At 46.2% G+C, this 19929-nt stretch overlaps 3 protein-coding genes across 5 annotated transcripts in view; all 3 read right to left on the bottom strand.

Moving 5' to 3' along the window:
- Positions 1-55: 55 nt before the first annotated feature.
- On the bottom strand, positions 56-2024 carry LOC117146504 (glycine receptor subunit alphaZ1). Its single transcript, XM_033312759.1, has 2 exons — positions 1467-2024; positions 56-1411 (listed from the first exon to the last, which is right to left on the bottom strand). Exons 1-2 carry the CDS (start codon positions 1891-1893, stop codon positions 264-266), a joined length of 1575 nt encoding a protein of 524 aa, XP_033168650.1. The 5' UTR covers positions 1894-2024; the 3' UTR covers positions 56-263.
- A 1106-nt stretch (positions 2025-3130) lies between these two features.
- On the bottom strand, positions 3131-3918 carry LOC117146508 (the record flags this gene model as incomplete). Its single annotated transcript, XM_033312763.1, has 1 exon — positions 3131-3918. A coding segment is annotated over one exon (360 nt), but the record flags the coding sequence as incomplete, so codon positions are not given.
- The window catches only part of LOC117146500, a 62762-nt gene continuing 46644 nt past the window's right edge, over positions 3812-19929 (bottom strand). The window contains exons 3-8 of one of the 3 annotated variants that reach the window (XR_004459803.1): positions 13686-14128; positions 12944-13562; positions 9924-10404; positions 9387-9706; positions 4044-4973; positions 3812-3899 (exon numbers count right to left, since the gene is read on the bottom strand). Coding sequence is in view for 1 of the 3 variants with exons in the window: in XM_033312751.1 (XP_033168642.1) it covers positions 4105-4973; positions 9387-9706; positions 9924-10404; positions 12944-13562; positions 13686-14057 (2661 nt within the window). In the remaining 2 variants the exon portion in view is untranslated. Of the gene's footprint in view, positions 4974-9386; positions 9707-9923; positions 10405-12943; positions 14129-19929 lie in introns of those variants that run through there. The other 2 variants (XR_004459804.1, XM_033312751.1) reach the window with 2 other exon arrangements.

Here is a 19929-nt window from a genome sequence, read left to right as displayed (position 1 = left end):
ATTGCAACTGCGAAAGTTTTATTTTACTTATAATAGGTTATTTTTTTAGGCAGCCATGGAATCATGAGCTTTATTTTACAACAGAATAAATATAAAATCATTTTACAGAACAAAGTGAAACAAACAAAATACAAAACTTTCACAATAATTAACCAAACTATGCTAAATGATTGGTACAAATAATAAACACTTTAAATTGCATACTGTTCACAATATTAAATCTACTGTGTAATCTAATAATAAAATAAAGTGGACCCTTTTTTTTAAATACAGTAGACAAATGTCCAGAAAAACAGATTAAAGACGAGAAAGGAGAGCGGAAAAACGAATCTGGCTCGACTATCAATCCACATGGCTATTTCCTGGGGCGTTAGCGTGGTCCAGCCACTCAGATCGATCTCCTCCTGGTGCCCCGCACTCTCCGTTCGGTTATTGTTGGTCAAAGTTTGGCTGCTGCTGGCAGCACTGATCGCTCCAGTGGACTGGGCAGAGCCCATGGATCCAAAGGCACTCTCCACAAAGTTAACATCCATCTTTTGGACGCCGCGGCTGGTCCTCTGCTGATCCAGAACTTGGCCCTCCTTAATTGTGGTGATGGGCAGATTGACGGTTAGGTAATTGTTGAAACCGGCACCGCCCAGCGAGCCAGTATCCGCTGTCTTATGCAAAGCCGTGCCCGAAAAGGATCTGGATCTGGCGTGACTGCGTCGTCTGAGCAGATGCGGCGATAGAGTTGACTTCAGGATGTGTTTGCTGTTCAGTTTCTTGACGGGCACACTCTTCTTACGACGCCAAATCGTGTTGACAAAGGCGAACTCCACCATGCTGCCAAATATAAAGATGGTGCAGCCCAGGAACCACACCTCAGACACCTTGATGTAGCTAACCTTTGGCAGGGTCTTTCCCTGTGCCGACGCCAGGGTAATGAATGTCAGCAGGGTGCTGGTGCCCAGCGTAATGCGCGGCGGCGCTTGATCCGCCTGCAGCCAGAACGATACCCAGGATATGGCCACGATCAGCATGGAGGGCAGAAAGTAGTCCATCAGGTAAAAGCCAACCACTCGCGTCAGATGAACCGTGAAGCTGAGGGAGCTGTAGTTGCCGGCAAAGGCTCCGTGCCGCAGGTCACTCAAATCGGCATTGATCACCGTCTCGTTCGACCACGAACGCTGCAGCACAAACTCGGTGAGATGCAGTGCCCCATCGTAGGTTATCGGACGCTTCTGCTCCCAGTGGAGCACCAGTTCCGACGTATTGTACATCCAACTCTCCAGCACCGTCGAGCAGTGCTGCTCGTCGAATGGGAACTTCTTGAGATTGAGCCAGCAATAGAGTGTCGCCTTGATGCGATTCGAAACGATCACTGTGCCATCGGGCGATATCGAAGTGAGGATGTCCTTCTCCGTGAGGCCTGCCAATTAGTTGCAATCAAGTACGAGTCTACTCCAGACTCCACCGTTACTCACCCAAAATACTGGAGTCGCGCTCATTGGCGAGGAATATGTGGGGCATCCAGAGCGAGTTCCTCAGGTGCTCCTCGCCCAAAATTGGCTGCCTGCGCTTGGGACTCACGTTGCGAAAGTTGAGACGCGGATCGAGGTATCGCATTTGGAGGAGCGCATAGATCTTGAACTGCAGATCGTGTGCCTCCAGGTTCTGCATGAAGTAGATGTAGGCGCGCATATAGACGTCCACCGGTAGCCGCTGGCCAGTTTCCGAATAAGTTATGGGTCGTTCCAAGCGATCGTAGCGGCAGCCATGGGTTAAGCGGTCCAGCAGCTGTGTTTGCGACAAACTGTCTCCATCGTCCAAGGTGGGGCAATCCTCGTCGAGCGCGGCGGCGCCGGCGTAGAGGCAGTTGAGCAGAATCGATATGATGAGCGACCAGTCCATTATATTAAACTACGTTATAAACTTAAAAATAAAGCCACGCCAATAAGATCCTAACGGTTATTTCAATATGGCGGAACAGTGCTGCCACTGTTAGCACTGCTAACTTAGCGACATGTTACACTACACTCAAAATATAGTTGTGCACTTTAATCAATAAAAAAATGCATGCAGTTTAAACCTACAAGCAAATAATAAATTTAATTAATACACTGATAGACAATTTCATAAGTATGTTGAATATATTGATCAATGCACTTTTTCACAATCATTGCAGTGTATCGAGCGCCCAACAGCACAATGTTAAATTGGACAGCACCAAGCGCCGTGTTAGCACCATGTTACGCCTAACAGCGCTGGCGAACATTATGTTAGTTTGCGCGCCAAATTTAAAATTCTTTTCCAGTCAAACACGAAACTCCTTAACGTCTTTACTCATTTAAGTTTTTATTGATTTTATTTCACTGCTGCACTTGTCATAAATATACAATCGGGTATATTTCAACATTTACAAAGTTACGCAAGTTTGGTTTGGTTTTTTTCGTAGTTTTCTCTTGTAGTTTAAACATTTATTTAAATTTATGAATTCGAATTCATTGATAATATGTATGCATAGTTTAATACTCCACTCATCCATTTTATGCTTATTACAATTACAAAAAAAAAAACAATTACCTAGATGTAGTTTCATTTATATATTTAAATATATATAGTTTTATGTGTAACATATTTATTTCGTATTAAGTACATATTTTGTAATTGTTCTAAGCTTGATTTACGTATAAAATGTGTCTTGATTAGGTATGGGTATTGTGGATTATGTAGTTGCGTTCTGGAGCTCCCTGCTTGCACACATTAAAAAGGGGAATTTCTCTATTTAGTCGTACGTTAAGAAAATGTAGTTTGAAAGTGAAGGCTCAGATTTCTTTAAATCGAAATGAAGTTGTATGAACTATTAGAACGTCAACTCTTGGCGGTGATCCACCAAGAAGTTTTGTACAAATTCCAAATTGGCGAACAACTTAAGTGAATACGTTAGGTAAATGTAAATTGGCAATATCACTTACGAATACCTCTAGGGATTTCAAATAACCGGAAAAGGACTCAGGAGTATGCAATAATAAATGTTCAAATTTATCACAGCATAGTAATAAAGCCCACATTGAAAGCTTTTCAAATCCCTAGAGTTTAATTTTAATACATACGATCCAACCAATCAGTTGCTGTTCTATATGTATTCTTTACTTAAATCCGGGTCGCATCTCTTACTACATTGACTAGTTGTGTCCTCATTCCTTTGGGGCCTCTGTTTACAATCGGTCGATCTGCTTAGGTGCTATGGAAATGTATCTTCGCAATATATAGTATGTACAGTGATAGTTTGCCTTATGCTACGATCCTTTTGCTGGTCCAACGGGACATATTTGTTTTTTATTGAGGGGGGGAAAAACTCCCCCATTACACATACACACACACGCACACTTATTACTCTTCTTATGGCATATGCACCCGCACCATATTTTGGGGGGCAGGTCGAAAAAAAAACAAAAAAATAGTCATTACACTTTACAGACTATACCGATTCGATCTAGGGTTTTAGGACTATGTCTAAGGCTAACCGCTAACTAATACTGATCCGTCGGGTAAATACTTTCGTCGTTGGCGTTTTTAGATGCGCTCCCTGTCCACCTGCGTCTCCTGCAGCTCCAGTTCCGTTTCCTCAGCGAGCGTGTAGACCCCGGAGGCATTCGCTCCCGTTGGCGTGTTCAGGACGTCGAGGAGCGGACTGCTCAGCGAGGAGTAGCCCAGGCCCGGGTCGCTGCCGTGGGCAATGCAGCTGTTGCCGGGAGTGGTCACTTCGCCGGAACCGGGCATTCCCGTCGAAGTGTTGGCGGGCGTGTAGGCGGGGGCGGGGGTGGGTGCCAGGCGGGCGCCATTGGGGTCCATTGTTAGGATGGGCACCAGCTCGTGGTTTACGTAGTCCTTCAGCACCAGCGATGTGGGTGTGTCTGCAAGAGGAAATATCCATATGCATTAGCAATACATACAAAAAAAAGTGGTCCTTCGAGCCGGATTAAGAAGCCAATTCGGCTGGGAGGACCATGAATTGAAGCCAAATTGTTAATTTGGAACATTTCAGGCTTAGAGCTTACCTGTCACCAGGGTCTCTTCGGTGGGGTTGCGCTGGTAGAGATGTCCTCGCTTCTCGTAGTGTCAAGACGCCGGCACATAATACTGACTACCCTCCTCGTGCGCCACGTCCATCATCGATCCACCAGCTCCACCTGCACCACCCGACACACTGCCGCCGCCGATCAAACCGCCGCCCGAGTTAGCGGCACTCGTCTTCTTGAACTCCACCACAATGCGAATGCGATGGACGATCTCCTCGTGTATGACATTGAAGCACATGGCCGTTAGGGTCATGCCCGACATTATGTAAACCGAACAAAACCAGGTGGTGGCGTTCGATTCCCGGCGCAGTCCCGGCAGCATATCGCCAAAACCGATGGTGGACAGGCTCATGAAGCAGAAGTATATGCCATCCAGAATGGGCCAGTTCTCCAGGCGATATAAGACGGCAGCACCGAAAACGATGTAGATGATCATCATGGAGAAGCAGAGCAGGATGGGCGCCAAGATACTCAGGCCGTGCATGGAGCCCCTGGACTCGCTGGCACTGAGCGAATCGATGTCCCCCAAGCCACCAACCGATCCACCCGGACCGCCGGCATTCGGCGGCGGTGCTCCAGCTCCGGCATCCTTTTCGGGCGTGGCATGAAAGACATCCCTCACGTAATACGGCTCCTGCATGACCGCCTGCTGCTTGCGTAGCTCCTCCTGCTGCCTCTTGCGCCGCATCCGGCGCTCCTTTTCCGCCATCCGCTTCTCGTCGTAGCAGCAATAGCCACAATTCGAGCAGAGACAACAGCACAGGGCCTTCGAGAAGACCTCGCGGGCCACTCTGGCCAAAATGCTGCCCGTACTGCTCAGGTAGACCAGGGTCAATGGGATGCCAAAGAAGGCGTACGCCAGGGTCACGATCCTTCCGAGCGTCGTTCGCGGCGCCACGTTTCCATAGCCTGATTTGTGAAAAGAAAGTAAACTGGTTAATACTCTTTAATTTCCAGAGACTTCGGCGAAAGAAAATAAATAATCCGGATCGAAGGACCATGTTAAAATGTAAAGTCACCGCGTTATATATTTCCTTTAATTAACTTTACGAATATATGCACAACTTTTTGTTTGGTTATTAAGAGATTTCCCTCTGCAACAAAATTTCCGTTAACAATTTTCGTTTTTGTTATTTCGTTGTTGTTGTTTTTCACATTAATTTGCCAGAAGTCAATTTGTGCGACTCCCTCGAGAGATCCGACTTATTGACATTGCCCAAATGAGCCGTAACTTCACATATAAGCCCGGTAAGCCCCCAACTCCCAACTTTCCGTCTTTTCGCCATTTTTGCCCACGTTGTAAAGGGCACCAAAAATAATTAAGCTGGCAGAGGCAATAAAAATGCTTAACAAGCTTAAGGCCGGAAATTCCCTAAGGAAGGTAGAAAAAAGGAAAACAGGGGGCGGGGGGAAACAATTGAGCAGGTGGGCGTGGAACACACACGCACACACAGGTGTGTCATGCATAAATTTGAAAATTTCTTAATTTTATTGTTTTCTTTTTTTCTCTCATTTCGCAGTCGGCGGTTTTGCGATATATGTTTCTTATTTATACGTGGGCGTGGTTTATTGGTTGCCGCGTCTTCTATTTTTGTATGGCACAAATGTTGCCCCCGGAGGAAGTGAGTCATTTGAGATTCGAAGGAAGCTGTGGGAGAAAACGAATCGAATCGAATGGAATCGAATCAATATGGGGCTATCACATGTGGCAGGGCTCAAGTGCCTCCGGCAGTCGGTCTACTGGAAACGGAGCACTTTTTGGGGGATGCACAGGGAGAAATAAAGTTTTATTCTGCACGCTTCTATAATGGATCTATAATGGATCTAGTCCTGCTGTTTTTCTCTGTGCACTGGGATGTTGTTCCCTCGAAATCAGCAACAGTGACTGAAACAGGAAGCGGATTTCCAATACCTTGGTAACCATGTAATTGCGTTGACAGCAAATTTAAATGAAATCCCCCTCTACGCAGCACCAAAATGTCAATGTGTCACAAAGCAGACGACAGCTCAGCATCCCCCGAAAGTGCCCCCATCCCCCCATCGATATATCTATATCTATATCCCTTTGGCCGATCCCCATCCCAGCACAGTGGGCCACTGCTGTGCATGGGGGGCATAAATCAATCTGGTTGCAAGATTTTCGGCAACACTTTGCTGATTTATTTGCACCACTGTGCCCGGCATCCAGCCACAGATCCAACCCACCACTCTCCTGGTTAGGTTACTCCATCCCACCACCCATGGCTAATAATATTGCCATTGACCCGACTCGAGGGGGCTGTAAAACTCAGCTGTCGCGCTGTCAATTTGCTGGGATATCACGGAGTATCACCGATAACGTAAGGAGGGGCGGGGGGATTCGGTGGCATCTACATATTTTATTGAAAGATATTGAAAGATTTCAATATTGAGTAGGATTGGCGTACTGAATGCTGGCTTATAAACGAAAGTAATAATTATTATTAGCATTACTAGAGCAAATCACCTTAATGACTTTGAACGCCACAGAGTTGCTTTGCGATAGATGCTTATCGAATATGCAAATAAATCGCTCCTGGTGTTTATGGGCTGTACTTAGCGATGGGGCACTAAGCCGATAGGCGAGTGAATTATTTATCGAATATGCGTGTGTGGCCAAGCAAATACAATTACCCGCTCCCAGCCAAAGCACACACTCCAGCCATAAACAACTAGACCTGATCTGCCTCCAACTTGGACTTGGACTTGGGTTCATCCAATCCAAACCCCCTACCCCCCGCGCTCATTGAGACCCATTTGTACATCGATGGTCCTTCGGTTATGCGCACACATAACACAAAATGGTGGAGCATAAAACGGAATCGCTGGGCCCCAAAGATGCGCAATTGATGATAGTGGATGTGGAAATGGAGCCTCAGTCCCATTCTCATTGGCTCGCTGTGTGTGTGTGTGCAAATGGAAAATGAAATTTAAAATTATTTTGCAACTAAATTACTTGTCTTATTGCTGTCCAGGGGATTGGCCGATCCCGATCCGGGGTCCTATTTATTGTGCCAGCGACAGCAGAAGGCATCTCGAGGAGCACGAGGAGCGGAAGGAGCGAAAGGAGCGCCAGTAGCAGGCCGACTATAAATTCGCATTTATGCCCAAGACAATCATAGAACTCACGCCGGCAACACGGATGTTGCCAGCTAAATAGGGCTCAACTAACTGATACTCTCGAAAAATGGTAATGTATCCAAGCCAAACGTTCGAATAATACAATGTAGTTGTTCGCCTAAATTAATTTTAAGCCTGAATTGTATATGTAATTATGACTATTTCTTTTTTTTCTTGGCTCCTAAAGGAACCTAGCCAATTTTAAGGCCAAGATGACTGCGAACATGGCGCTGCATTCAAGTGCTCGAGTGGCTTAGTCCTTTGGCCAGAAGCACGGGCCAATAATCATAATCATATTGTTCGGGCTGCCCGGCCAAGAACAATGAAGACCTGCTGGCCCGCTTGCTCTGGCCAAAAAGTAAAACAAAAAAAATAAATAAAAATAAACACAACCCACAAAAACAATAATAATAATAATAATAAGCAGGGACAAGGACAAGGAGTGGGTGTTGGTGGTGGAATGGCAGGATGTCATGTTAATATAAATGTCCCGGCAGTCCTGCTGACTAACGCAATTGCAAACTGCCCCGCCCCCTCACCACCGCCGCCCCTTTCTTTATGCACACTTGCAGGGGCGGGTGTGTGTGTGTGTGTGTGTGTGGGGAGTCGGTTTTCTGGCCCTATATTTGCTTTCTGGCCTTTTGGCATTGGCATCAACTGCCAAGATCAGCAGAAAATTTTTGCAAATTTTATTTTATAGCATTTTCACAAGTGGAAAGTCGTGTCGATGTATCCCTGCATATATGTATATGTAGGGCGGATATAAAACCGAAGAATGCGAGTGTGTGTGTGTGTGTTGGCCATTCGGGCTAAGCAAATAGCTTCGTTTGTTGTTTTGCTCTATCAATATTTGACTTTCGGCTTGGTTTTTTGTCTCCACTCGCTTTTTTTTTCTTTTTTTGTTGGGCCTACGAAATTACCATCCAAGTGAGAGGGAAAAACGTACACGGCATTTTACTGGGAAATCCGGCAAGTGGCTCTGTGGCAGCACAGGAAAAATCGAAGGAAAAGGTGCGGACAAGCACCCTGCTGATGGATGAATGTTTTGGGGCTTAAAAGTTTAGGCCCTCCACAAGCCAATATTTAAAATTGGCCAGAGTTTCGTGCCGCTTGCTGCTGACAAATGCCAATTGAGAAATCCTCGACAGAGTCAGCAATCGAAGACTTATCGAATTAGTTTCGGTAATTGAAAGGACGAGCTGGAAATCCATTACGCAAAATCTATTGAACGTATACGAAAGTAGAAAAGTGCTAAATTATATATTTAAAAGAGCTGATATCCATTAAATTCGCTATCTTCGCTTATCCGATAGCCAGCTGCAATCCCGGCGATAAATAATCGATGTCTGGCAGCGATAACCCTTTAAGCCCGCACATCAATCAATTACCACTGCAGTTCTTATGGCACAAATTACTCTGGCTCCGTTGTGGAAGCTCCATGCACCATGGATGTGACCATGGGATCGCATCATCATCAAGTTCCCCTTGTCGCTACTCGAACCCGGAGGTTACTTTTAGCCACCGCTTGCACACCGTTTTCAGCCCGTTTACATACCCCCATACTTTTGGACCCCCTTTTGACCACTCTGCTATTCTCCTTGGTTGCCATCAACAACAGCAGTTGCTGCGGCCCCAAATGCACTCATGCGATGGTGTCAAAAGGTGTACGGGTCATGCCCGTAGCCCCCATAGCCCCATAGCCCCATAGACCCCCATCGCCCCAATCCATTTTGCCATTTTTATACACGGCCAAAAATGGCACTCAATAAATTATAAACATGTGAATAAACAGTGAAATGCGTGCAACTAACTGCATTATATCACAAAATAAATCGCAAATTTTAAGCTTATATGAAACATTTTTGAAATAGACATCTATAGGAAACCGAAATTTGTTTGCACTTGAATTTTTTAGAATTTCAAATCATATTCTAGTGTATTTTTTTCAGTGTGCTAGCCCCTTTCAGCCGCTTTTGCCTTTGGTATCCTGCAAACACGAGCTCACTCGCCATTCAAGTAAAACAAATTTCCGTTGCTGGAACATCAAATTTATGGCCCACAGCCATGGATAGAGTGGGGGTCATTGTTTCCATCTCCATTGTGGGGTCGGGGGTATCCAAAGTGCTCCCCTCCACCGCCCGCCCCTCTTTGTGTCTGTGAAGGCAGAAGGCCACTGGCACTTACCAATTGTGGTCAAAACGGTCAGCGAATACAAAAACGCTTTGGCAAAATTCCACTCATGCGGCGGCCCTCCGCCCACTGCCACGCCCCCAACGCCTCCGGCACGATGATGGTGATAGTGTGTGTGAAGGAGCACGGCTTCCGTGGCCGGATTGTTGCTACCCGGAACACCAGAGGCGCCCGACGAGGACGACGACGACGATGACGACGAGGAGGAGGAGGGGGCGTTGGCCACATCGTCGTGCGATAATTGCAGCATAACATCCTCGTTCAGTCTCTTGATTAATTGGTCTTGAAACTTGGCTATTTCAAGTGCGGCTAATCTGTGAGGGAGATGGAGATACAGCAAGAGAAAGAGAAGGAGTATGAGTGGGTCACGTCGGTTAAGCATGCATGAAATCAAGTATACGCCCAGTTTGCTTGCATCAAGTATACGCACGGGGTAACCAGATTAAGTAGATCAAGTCTACACAGCTATGTTATCTTAAATACTTGTTTTAACTTATTTGCCCAAAATTGTTATTACTTAAAAGCACTCACTTTGTCCAGTTCTCCTTGTAGAGAATGTTGAGCGAGACGGTGATGTCCCAGATATTCTCGATGGTCCGCTGTCGCACATCGTAGGTGTCCGGCGAGAGGGCGAACTGGGGCATTCCGCCCGCCTCCAGATCGGTGGCCTCCATGCCGTCCAGGCCGTAAACAAAGTCGCCACTGGATGCGGGCTGGCCAAATGGATTGAGGCCGCCGGCACTGGCGCTTCCGGGCAACATTCCCTGCGCGGCGACAGCTGCGGCTGCAGCGGCCATCGTGTCATTGTCGGCATGACGTCCCTGTACCGCCTGATGCTGCTGCTGCTGCTGCTGATGTGGTGTCCTTTGCTGCTGCTGCTGATAGATACTACTCCCGATTCCCGCTGCACCGATCCCGAGGCCAGCCAAATTGCGCTTGGTGCTGGCCAGCGTGTGCTGCTGATGCAGCAAAGCCGAGTCCTCGTTCTCGATGGTCAGGAAGATGAAGGAGCCTGCAACGAGGTGGCGAACAAAAGCCAAACATCAGCAATGCAACACTGCCAGAAATTGAATAGTTGGAACTCTTGAGAGCAACACAAAGTAAGCTAAAACAGGTTCATCAGGATTTGGAACCTTCTAGCTTAACAGCAAGTTAGTAACACATATTATAATTTATTATATTATAATAATAGACTATAGATAGTTAGATTTTCCTTGCCGTGCACGTCGTGTGGCAAAATTCCCAGCCGAATATGAACACAACGCTAACTCATTTGTTTCCTATATGGGCGAAAAAGGATGCAGGTGGCGAGGAGATAGGGCTCGGGCCATAAAGCATCTTGAAGGTGTTGCAATCGTTCTGAGCCAAGTTAAGAGCATCCTGTTGCAACCACACCGTTGAATGGCAGGATTCTCGGGCATGTTACGGCCAATTTATGGTGCATTCTAAAGTGAAATGCTCTGGGAAGTGCAAACTCCATTTAATCTACTCGTATCTAAAATAGTTTGGTATGTTTACATATTGAAAAGAGTAGCCCTTGTTTTTGGGCCTCCTTTTTCGCAGCAAATCGATAGAATTCCCACAGGCCTCGTTTCTTTTGGGCACGTCAGTGTTGATTCCTGTCACTCATTTAATGTTAATGCTCGCCTGTCACACATTTTGTCAAGTTTTTGAAAAGTTTTTCGCCTGCCTACAACAAAGTTGCCATTTATTTTTCCATTCACGCCCTCGAATGTGTGTGTGAAATGAGCAGTTGATGTCCTCGCCAAAAGCCAACACATGTCAAAGTTGAGAATAATACATGGATGGATGGATGGTGGAAAATCGGATCGGATCGCAGTAAAATGCCAAGATGATGGGCACTGAAATGTGGTAGTATTATTGCCAAGGAAATCGCTCTGGAAAATCCGACATGGAACTTTAATGAGCGGAAAATGCCAATGTATAGGTAATTATGCATTTGCCAAAGAAATTGTTTATATTTTCTATCACTAGCAGTAGGTTTTTGAGCTTGCAATGAGTAAATGGTTTCATATTGGAGGTTTTACCAACTGCAGAGGCTTCAATTTAAATGGCTTGTAACTTTGGCTTGAACAAAAATGTGCGGGGGTTGGGGCAAAAGTCATCTGTCATGTGTGTGTGCGTGTGTGTAAAGTGACGTCACCGGTCTCACGCACGGCCTAGCGAAAGTTAAATAATTGTTTGTGTCATTTTGATGATTTCCTCCTAACAAGGGACAACTTTTTCGCCCAGCTGTCGCACGCACACACACACACACACACACACACACGCACACACAAGTGCGAATTTTTCGATTTGTTTAAAGTATTTTCACATGTGTGTTGTGTTTTTCCATGTCGCCGCTGTACTGATGTTGCTGTTGCTGCTGTTGCGTCTCCCACCATCGCTTGTCAAAGCAGCCGTCACCGTCAGAGAATCGGAGATTCGGAGAAAGGGGCAGAGAGTCGGAGAAAGCGGCTGAGATTCGGAGCAGGATTTCCGGTGGCGGGGAATTGTGAGGGCGGAGTCCGCGTCAAGTGTCGCCTTTTGGTTTCCTAATACCCGCTCATAAACATGACTGCGCTATACTTTCATGCCAATCTCTGCCCGAAATGCTGCTGAAGCTCACTTCGCACAGTGGTTGTTTTTGCACAAATTCCCAATGAATTTTTTTTTTTAATATTATCTTTTCAATAAGCAGTAAGTAGCTGCATGGGAAATTGATGAAGAAAAGCTTTCATTCGGAACAAAATTGCAGTAATGTTTGGATGAACATATGCTAGTGTCCACTGTACCGGAAATACACGCATTTCCATGAGAGTGTGAGTGAAACATAAGTTTTGGCGCTGCGGCCGCCATTTTGACGTTTGTTTTTTGGGCGGCTGAAGGAGAGGCGAGGGGGCGGTATGGCAGCGAATGATTAATTAAATTTATCACGTTGTCGTGCGGCGGCTTGGGCGGCGTTCCCGCCCCATTTCTGTTGTTGGTTAATTTAAACGTCGAAGCCTGTGACAAGATACATTAAGCATCCTTGCAAACAGTAACGCCATCCACTAGTGTAAGCCCATCCACATTCGCATTCGCATCCGTGCTTGTATCCGAAAATGTATCTGTAGATCTGTATATGACACACGCGCCGCAAAAAGGAGCAAATGAGCTGGGCGCGTGGCCGAAAGAAGATGCCGCGTTAATTAGGGTGGCCGCAACAATGAAATGCCAACTGGCACAAACAGACAGCGGATACAAATGATATGTGAGTGCCTGTCACGCACAGTGCCGCCAACTTGGCTATTGGGCCAGCTGCTTCGGGCCAAGAAACTATAGCCAAACTGTAGTATACGAGTATATGTTATTCAAAAGCACCAGCAAGTATTTCCCATAATTAAGCTATGTTTCTAAATTTGTAGCTTCGATTCGATATCTTGAAATGATCGATTTCAAGTTCCTAAGCACAAGTGGTTGAAATGGCAAGTCTGCCTAATTAATTAAATTAAATTCGCTCGCTAATTTATTGAATTAATTAGTCCAACCTAATTCGCATTCGCGCTTACCCAGAAGTGTGTAGGCGAGCAGCAGCATGCAGATGCCCAGGTTTGTCAGCAGGGCGGACCACACCGTCTGCGAGGTGGCCTTGCGGCTCTTCTTCTTCTCCTTGCTTCCGTATCCGGGTGGCGTCTTTCCGGTCTCACCCGCACCAACACCACCGCCGGCGGGGCCACCACCTGGCCCCGAACTGAAACAGGAGCACCAGCCCTGACGCTTGCGCTGCCGTTGCTGCTGCTGTTGCTGCTGCTGCTGCTGCTGGTGTTGCTGCTGCAGCTGATGCTGCACCTGCGCCTGGGCCTGAATCGAGGCCGCCTGCGGATGGGCGGGTGTCAGCGGCTCCTTGCGGCTGGGGGGCGTGGCCATCAGTTGGAGCGGCAACAGTTTCGCATTGCTTTTGAGCGTGCCGCAATTGCTGTTGCTGCCGCTCATGTTGCTGCCGCTGATTTTGCTGTTGTTGCTGCCGCCGGTGCTGCCAGCAATGGAGGTCAGCGGCGGATGGGGCAGCGACATGGAGAGCGGCAGGCTGGGCGGCGGTGCCATCATGTCGCTCACATAGCCACCCGCCGTGGGGTACTTCAAAATGCCCGGCGGCGCCATCGAAGTTTGGGCCAAGGACACGACCACCTGCAAAAGTTCACAGATGCCAAAAAAAGTGCGCAATTATACAGAGATATCGTATTTTGAAAAGCTAATACTTTTATCTAGAATACGGTGTAAATGGAATTAGTTTCGATGTGGACTACTCACTTGACCGCTCTGGCCGCCCGTCTGGTTGGCCACCTCAATGTCCTCGAGCGTGGGCATGGGCAGCAGGGGCGTGGTCTTGAAGGTCGTCGTCGCTGGCGGCGGAGCGGGCAGGAGGAGCGGGGGCAGCTGGGCGGGCGACATGCTGGGCAGGATGCCGATGGACACATAGTTGCCGGCCGTGCCGCCGGCGGACGAAGTGGGCGGAATGCCCCCACCCATTCCGCTGCCGTAGTGCAGGGCTGTGGGGGCGGCCATGGAGCCGGTGGGCGGGGCAGCGGTGACGGAGGACGCGGCGATTGTGTGGGCGGTCAGCTGCGAGGGGGGCGGAGGCGGCGCCCCGTTTTGCATTGACATCGGTTGATCCGGGTTCATCTTGCATTTGGTCGCCGTTTTGCCCGGTCCTTGCCTCGCAGTTCAATCAATCAGTCAGACGATCAATCAAGCTGCGGATTGAAGAAGGACAAGCCAAACTTAATGGTTTGGATAATGGATTGATCTTGTGTCCTAAATGTTTCTCAAAAGGGGATGCATTCAACTTGAGTTGCATCGAAAATGTTATAAATAATTTAATTGCATTCCCATTCGTGGTTTTGAATAAACATTTGACATCCAATTGGCTTGCTGCCATTTTTGTTTTGAGCTACACACACACACACTGGCTAAACTCTAAGCCATTTAGCTCGGCATTTCGAATTGCTTGACATAATTTTCTGCTAAAATAGGCAAATAGATACGATAAACCGATTTGGCATTCCGCCCCGATGGCCAAGGCAATCGCTTACGATTCCGGCCAAAATCCGCAAGTGCCGCAGATGAAAATCGCATTTGGGTATTGGGAATACCCGGAACTTTGGGCCTTTTGCAGGTGGAAGCTGAATCAGTTGAGTGCGGTTCATCAAAGCAATAATTAACAGGCACTAAAACACACACGCACACACAAATGAACGTGTGTGGAAATCAGAATGCTGAAGACATTCCCATTAATTTGCACAATTGAATGCTTTTCATTAAGTTGCAATTACTCGAAATTAATCACTTTTGCCAAAATGCCCAAAAACTGACGGTTGGCAGGGCGTGGCTCACTGGGTTGATTCGATGGGTGTTTCCATGGGCAAAGCCTAAGCAGCTTACGCTCCCAATCATCAGCTCTGCCATCGTCGATTGAAGTTCGCTTTGATGAGCGTGGAATTTGTTTAGTTTTCACTTCGAATGGCCAAAACTTGCTACCAACTATTGAGGTGAAGAACAAACATTATTAGCCTGAAATTTCCAATGTGACTAGCTTACTAAATTGCTAAAATATCTTAACTTAAGACCATGTACTATGCAGCATTTTAAGGATATGCGCAACAAATCGCCCGAAGGCGAGCAGGCAAACGAAGGTGCGGCAATTAAGGACGCGCCCAAGGACACAAGGACAGCATATTTGACTTGCCCCTTGAGTTGCTCTCTGTGCAACACAACAAACACGGCCCACCAACACGTTCCCGAGGCTTTTCCAACGCTTTCCTCGCTATTTTCCATGCGAAAGGAAGGCGGTCAAAAGGGCGTCAAGTGGCTAAGACAAGCGGCGGCAAAACAAAAGGTGGGAAAAACAACAACTCGAAGCGCAGGGAATTCAGTTCAAGTGCAGCCAATGTGTTGCGCATTTCGCATGCAGGGCGGACGTGGCAGGGGGCGTGGCCCCACTCGGACACCTTCACTTTGGGCGAGGTGAGAATCTCGGCCAAGGGGCAAACTGCAGCATGGGAAACACAAAAATCTTGAATCAAAGTCACAAGTGGCCAAGGTGAGAAAGCAAGCATATATGCGAAAAATGCGAAAATTGTGTGGCAATCAAGGTGATTCGATTGGGAATACTTGAAAACTAGTACAAAATAGTCGAGAATGAAAATCATTTAATAGAAATTTATATATTATATTAAATATTATATATGCTATGAAAAAAAGGGAGGCAATTAGAAATTCACAAGCCAGAACTTAATATATTTAACCAATTTAAAGGCAACTATTAAGTTCCCTTTGTTAACTCACTATTGTTATTTTCAATTTCAATCTGCTGCAAACAGTGGCAGTGCAAATTTGTTGCGACTTTAATTCCATTACACATGATTTGCCATGCAGCAGCAAAACCGTTTTGCGGAAAATCCAAGCCCACTCCCAGCCAAAAGTTTCGCGATCGTAGATGGTTTTTGGGTGGAAAATCGCGGGGATTAAGACTCATTTCCTGGCGCAGTTTGCCAGCCCGCGAAGGCTGAACATTAAATGCTCGCTCAAATGAGATGAAAACTGGTTGCGAAGAACCGACGGGCAGCGAAATCACTGCCCACTGGCCAAGTTGACCGCAAAAATGGGGCGGCACGGCAATGGTGGGGGAGGGGCGGGGGGAAAGGCAGGAGAAAAGCCCGGCGGCGGAAAATCCAGGGCTGCGACTTTCGGTCCCAATATTTCAAACACGCGTCGAACGCATTTCCTGTGCGGAAAACGGTTACAGCGGAAATGCAACTTTGCTCGTTGTTCGAGCGTAACTGTTGTTTATGTTTGCCCACACACACACACACACGCACACGCATGCACACGCACACTAGTGCAACACTGTGGCCTCAGCTATCAAACAAGGGAAGTGAGAGAAAGCGGTAGAAAGCGGCGTAGACCCGTATAAATTGCTTTTTGGGGCAACACTTTTTTGCAACGTGTTCCGTTTGGTTGCTCCTCTCTACCTTGTTGCACTGAAGAATATGCATGGCAGTGGCAACATTGCGTATACGCATTAAAATCAAGTATACGATCTTAAAGGAATTGAGTGCGGCATATGGTGTCTTCTGTTAATGAGTTTATATAAATAATCTGTAAGCGGTAAGTGGCTTAAATGCAGTACACTGCAACTTTAACCAGACGATTGTAACCATGGCATTGTTGTGATACAAATTCGAAGGCTGCTTAATGACTGTTGTTAGAGCGCTGGTTGTTTGGCCCCGCCCCACAACTCAGCTCGCAGCCCCCAGCTCCAGTTTTCCCCATTTTCTTTTTTCCATTCGGGCTGGCATTCATTTTCTCGCCGTGCGTTGACAAAAGTCTCACGCAGTAAATTGAGATGGATGGATGGGGGAATGGACAGTGGAAAGTGGAAGGTGGGGGCATCTCGGGGATCTCGAGGATCTGGGGAAATACCATCGTGCCGGCTCCAACTGAGCCAATAAGCTGGCCATGGGCAACATCCTGGTCGGAATGGGCGAACTGATTCGCTCAGTCGTCATTCCACTTTGCCCACTCGCATTTCTCTTTGCTTACTTCATCAGCCTACCCCACTTCCTTCTTTTGTGTCCTTCGCCTTAATTGGTTTGTCGTCCTGAGTGCTGCCTTTTCTTGGACTTCAGAATTCAACGCTTTGTTGGCCGAACTTGAAGATAATTTGGGGTATAATTTTTGGAACGCCTCTCTCTATTTTTAAATTCGATTTCGATATGGGTTACTTTTGGTAATGCTTGAAGCGTTTTGTTTGGCTCATTATCGGTTGAAAGCATTTCGCATTTAATTCGCACTCGCAATCAAAATTCGCATGTCAATTGGCGCTGGAAAATCCCTGGCATTTGACTTCGGCACTGTTTCATATATTTAATGCGCCTTTATCTCCGTCGCTGTCTCTTCTGCGCGCTGAGATATTTCAATTAATTTTATATTCAGCACTTTTGCTCATTTTAATGCTGATTATTTGAGGCTCGAAAATTTGCAGGCGTCATTAAATGCCATTTTTATTGGCCCTGCAAATGTTTCGCTTCTGCTTTCGTTCTTATTTTAATGCATTAATTGCGCTGTCTTTTTTACTTCGGCATTTTTTTTTTTCTTTTGTGAGCCAGTCGCAGTGGGCGTGGCCTCGACTATCATTTGTTATATGCCCCGTTTTATGAGCGCAATGATTCAGTTGCTTGTGGAAACGCTCGCGGCATTAAAATCGTATAAAAGCTGCGCGTCGTTAACTCAAAAAAAAAAAAAGTTAAGATAACATGCAGGCAAAAAATTGAAGCGATAAATCCGTTTGGTCCTTCGCAAAGGATCCTGAAAAAATCACATAATTAAATGTGAATTGATGGGACTTAACTAGAGTAAATTATCAATTGATTTGCGACTTTGCTGCATTTGTTCATTGCCAAATTTGTTGTATAGTTTTAACATTTTCTCGCTTTTGATCTTATGTAGAACATTTCCTTCATAATTTTATTTTTATTTTATTTTTTATTTCATTTTATTTTTCCATATCATTTATTTGGGAATTGTTATAGCAAAACAAGTGCGCGAAAGTACCAAGTTCAACACATCCTTCTGTGGCCTTGGTAACGCCTTCTGATTTGCTTTTGTTGCGGCTCTGTTTTGCGCCCAAGGGGCTGTGTGGGCGGTTGGGGGGCGTGGCCCCGCCTGGAAAAGTGGGCGTGTCTGCGTAGGTAGCGCTGGCGGGCGACACAAAAATATTTGCTTAATGAAATTGTATGCGCGCGAGAATTTTTGTGTGAGTAAAATTAATTTCAAACATGGATAACACGACCGTGGGCGGAAAAAAGGGGGGTGGCAGTTTCCCTGGGAAAAGGGAAAGGACATTTCCTTCCTCCGGGGAGCGGGAGGTGTGTTGGGTGGTGTGTGGTGTGTGTTGTGTGACAACGGGTGTCAACGAGTTTATGCCTCGAGATTAAGATGCCGGGCTTATGAAATGAAATGTCAGTGAGTGCGCGAGTGTGTTTGCTTGTCTTTTGCTTTCGCATTTGCTTTAGCTTTTATGGCCACATTGTCGCGTTTATGTGCTCTCTATATATATACATATATATTTTGGCCATTTCACAGCGTTTGCTTTGGCATTAGATCTGTTATGAGCCCGGGAATCATTGCCTTATGACAAATCTTGATGTCTCTCCCATTGATATTTATGATGTATATTCGTTTATGTATGAATTGCGTTTATGGCCCGCTCACTGGATTTACGGTGTTTACTTTTGAGTGTCTGTCATTGCACATGGGAAAAATGCGTTATCAAATATTTATTATTCATAAAACTAAGTGTTAAATTCCCATACAAGTTATACACGCTGACCCAATTTGGTTCTCTGTTGGCTATTCATTTAATGACTTTTCACATGTGGAGTTTTTGGTTGAGTGTCATAGGAGCATAACCGCAGGACACTCCATTCATCATTTGTTTTTGGCATTTACTTGGACTTTGATTTTAAACTGGTTTACGTGCAAATCGCAAATAGTTTTAGTAAATTAATTGCTTTGGCAAAAAAGACCACTGAACCTGAAGTTTCCGCTGCTGAGTTTGGCAACTTTTGTTGTTTGCCCACGCTGCCACCCATCAATGCCACTCCCCTTTCCGTGCCACCCATTTTTGCGCCCACTTTTCACCTGCGGCCCTTGGCCACAACAATCGAAACACATCGAACACAGATTGCCAGCACTAAATAAGCATTTGTTGTTGCACGTAATGTTGTTGCAGCTGTCGATGTTGCGGTTGCCCGTGGGTAGGGGCGTGGTCTGATTTAGCGGCAAGGGGTGAGCTGTTGTTGCCATCGGGCTAGTTCATTATTATTTACTCTGATTTGGCTTTGTTGAGAAAGTAAACGGCCAGACCGCCGTGTTGATTTTTAGCTGGAAAACGAGGAAGTCCGTTTAAGGGACATTCGCAAGGAGCAGGCAATTATTATCTGAACTGCAATTGTTGCCAAAGTTACAAATTTTACAAATTGTTTGAACCGAAAATAGTGTAACTTTGTTTGTTGTAATTCCCCCATAGGATTGCCAATTGATCTTTGTGCAGAGAGCTGCTATTAAAGTTAAACACTTGCTTGGGCCAAAAATCTGGCCTGTTTAATATTTATTGCGAAAGTTAACGCAAATCTGTTGTGCACTTTCCCAAATATCCGAGCAACAAAATGAGTTTTGCGTTGCACATTGTAAGCTTTTTATCATCATTTTTTACCTTAGTGCAGCTGTGTAAATGCCGGAAGTAAAAATTACTTTTTAAATTAGTTTCGCACTCACATGTGTGGGTGGATAAGCTATGTTCGCCCTCTCATTCTAACCCCATCTCTTTCTTTCTGGCGCCGTATAGCCGTCTCTTTCGCTGAGTGCTGGTGCTCAAGTGTTGCAAAGCGGCAAAAGTTTGCCACTAACAGAGTCTGTCTGCATTTCCCACTTTTCTTTTATTTCTTCTACACAATTTGCTCTGCGCCCGTGTTGCTGTCCCTGTCTCCGCACC

Source organism: Drosophila mauritiana, chromosome X (assembly GCF_004382145.1).
Source record: "Drosophila mauritiana strain mau12 chromosome X, ASM438214v1, whole genome shotgun sequence".
NCBI lineage: Eukaryota > Metazoa > Arthropoda > Insecta > Diptera > Drosophilidae > Drosophila > Drosophila mauritiana.
This window is presented reverse-complemented; position numbering and strand designations above follow the sequence as displayed.

Coding starts and splice junctions, on each gene's coding strand:
- LOC117146504 (XM_033312759.1), bottom strand. CDS start 1,893: ATGGACTGGTCGCTCATCATATCGATTCTGCTCAACTGCCTCTACGCC. Junction 1,412..1,466: donor GCGCGACTCCAGTATTTTGG/GTGAGTAACGGT, acceptor ACTAATTGGCAG/GCCTCACGGAGAAGGACATC.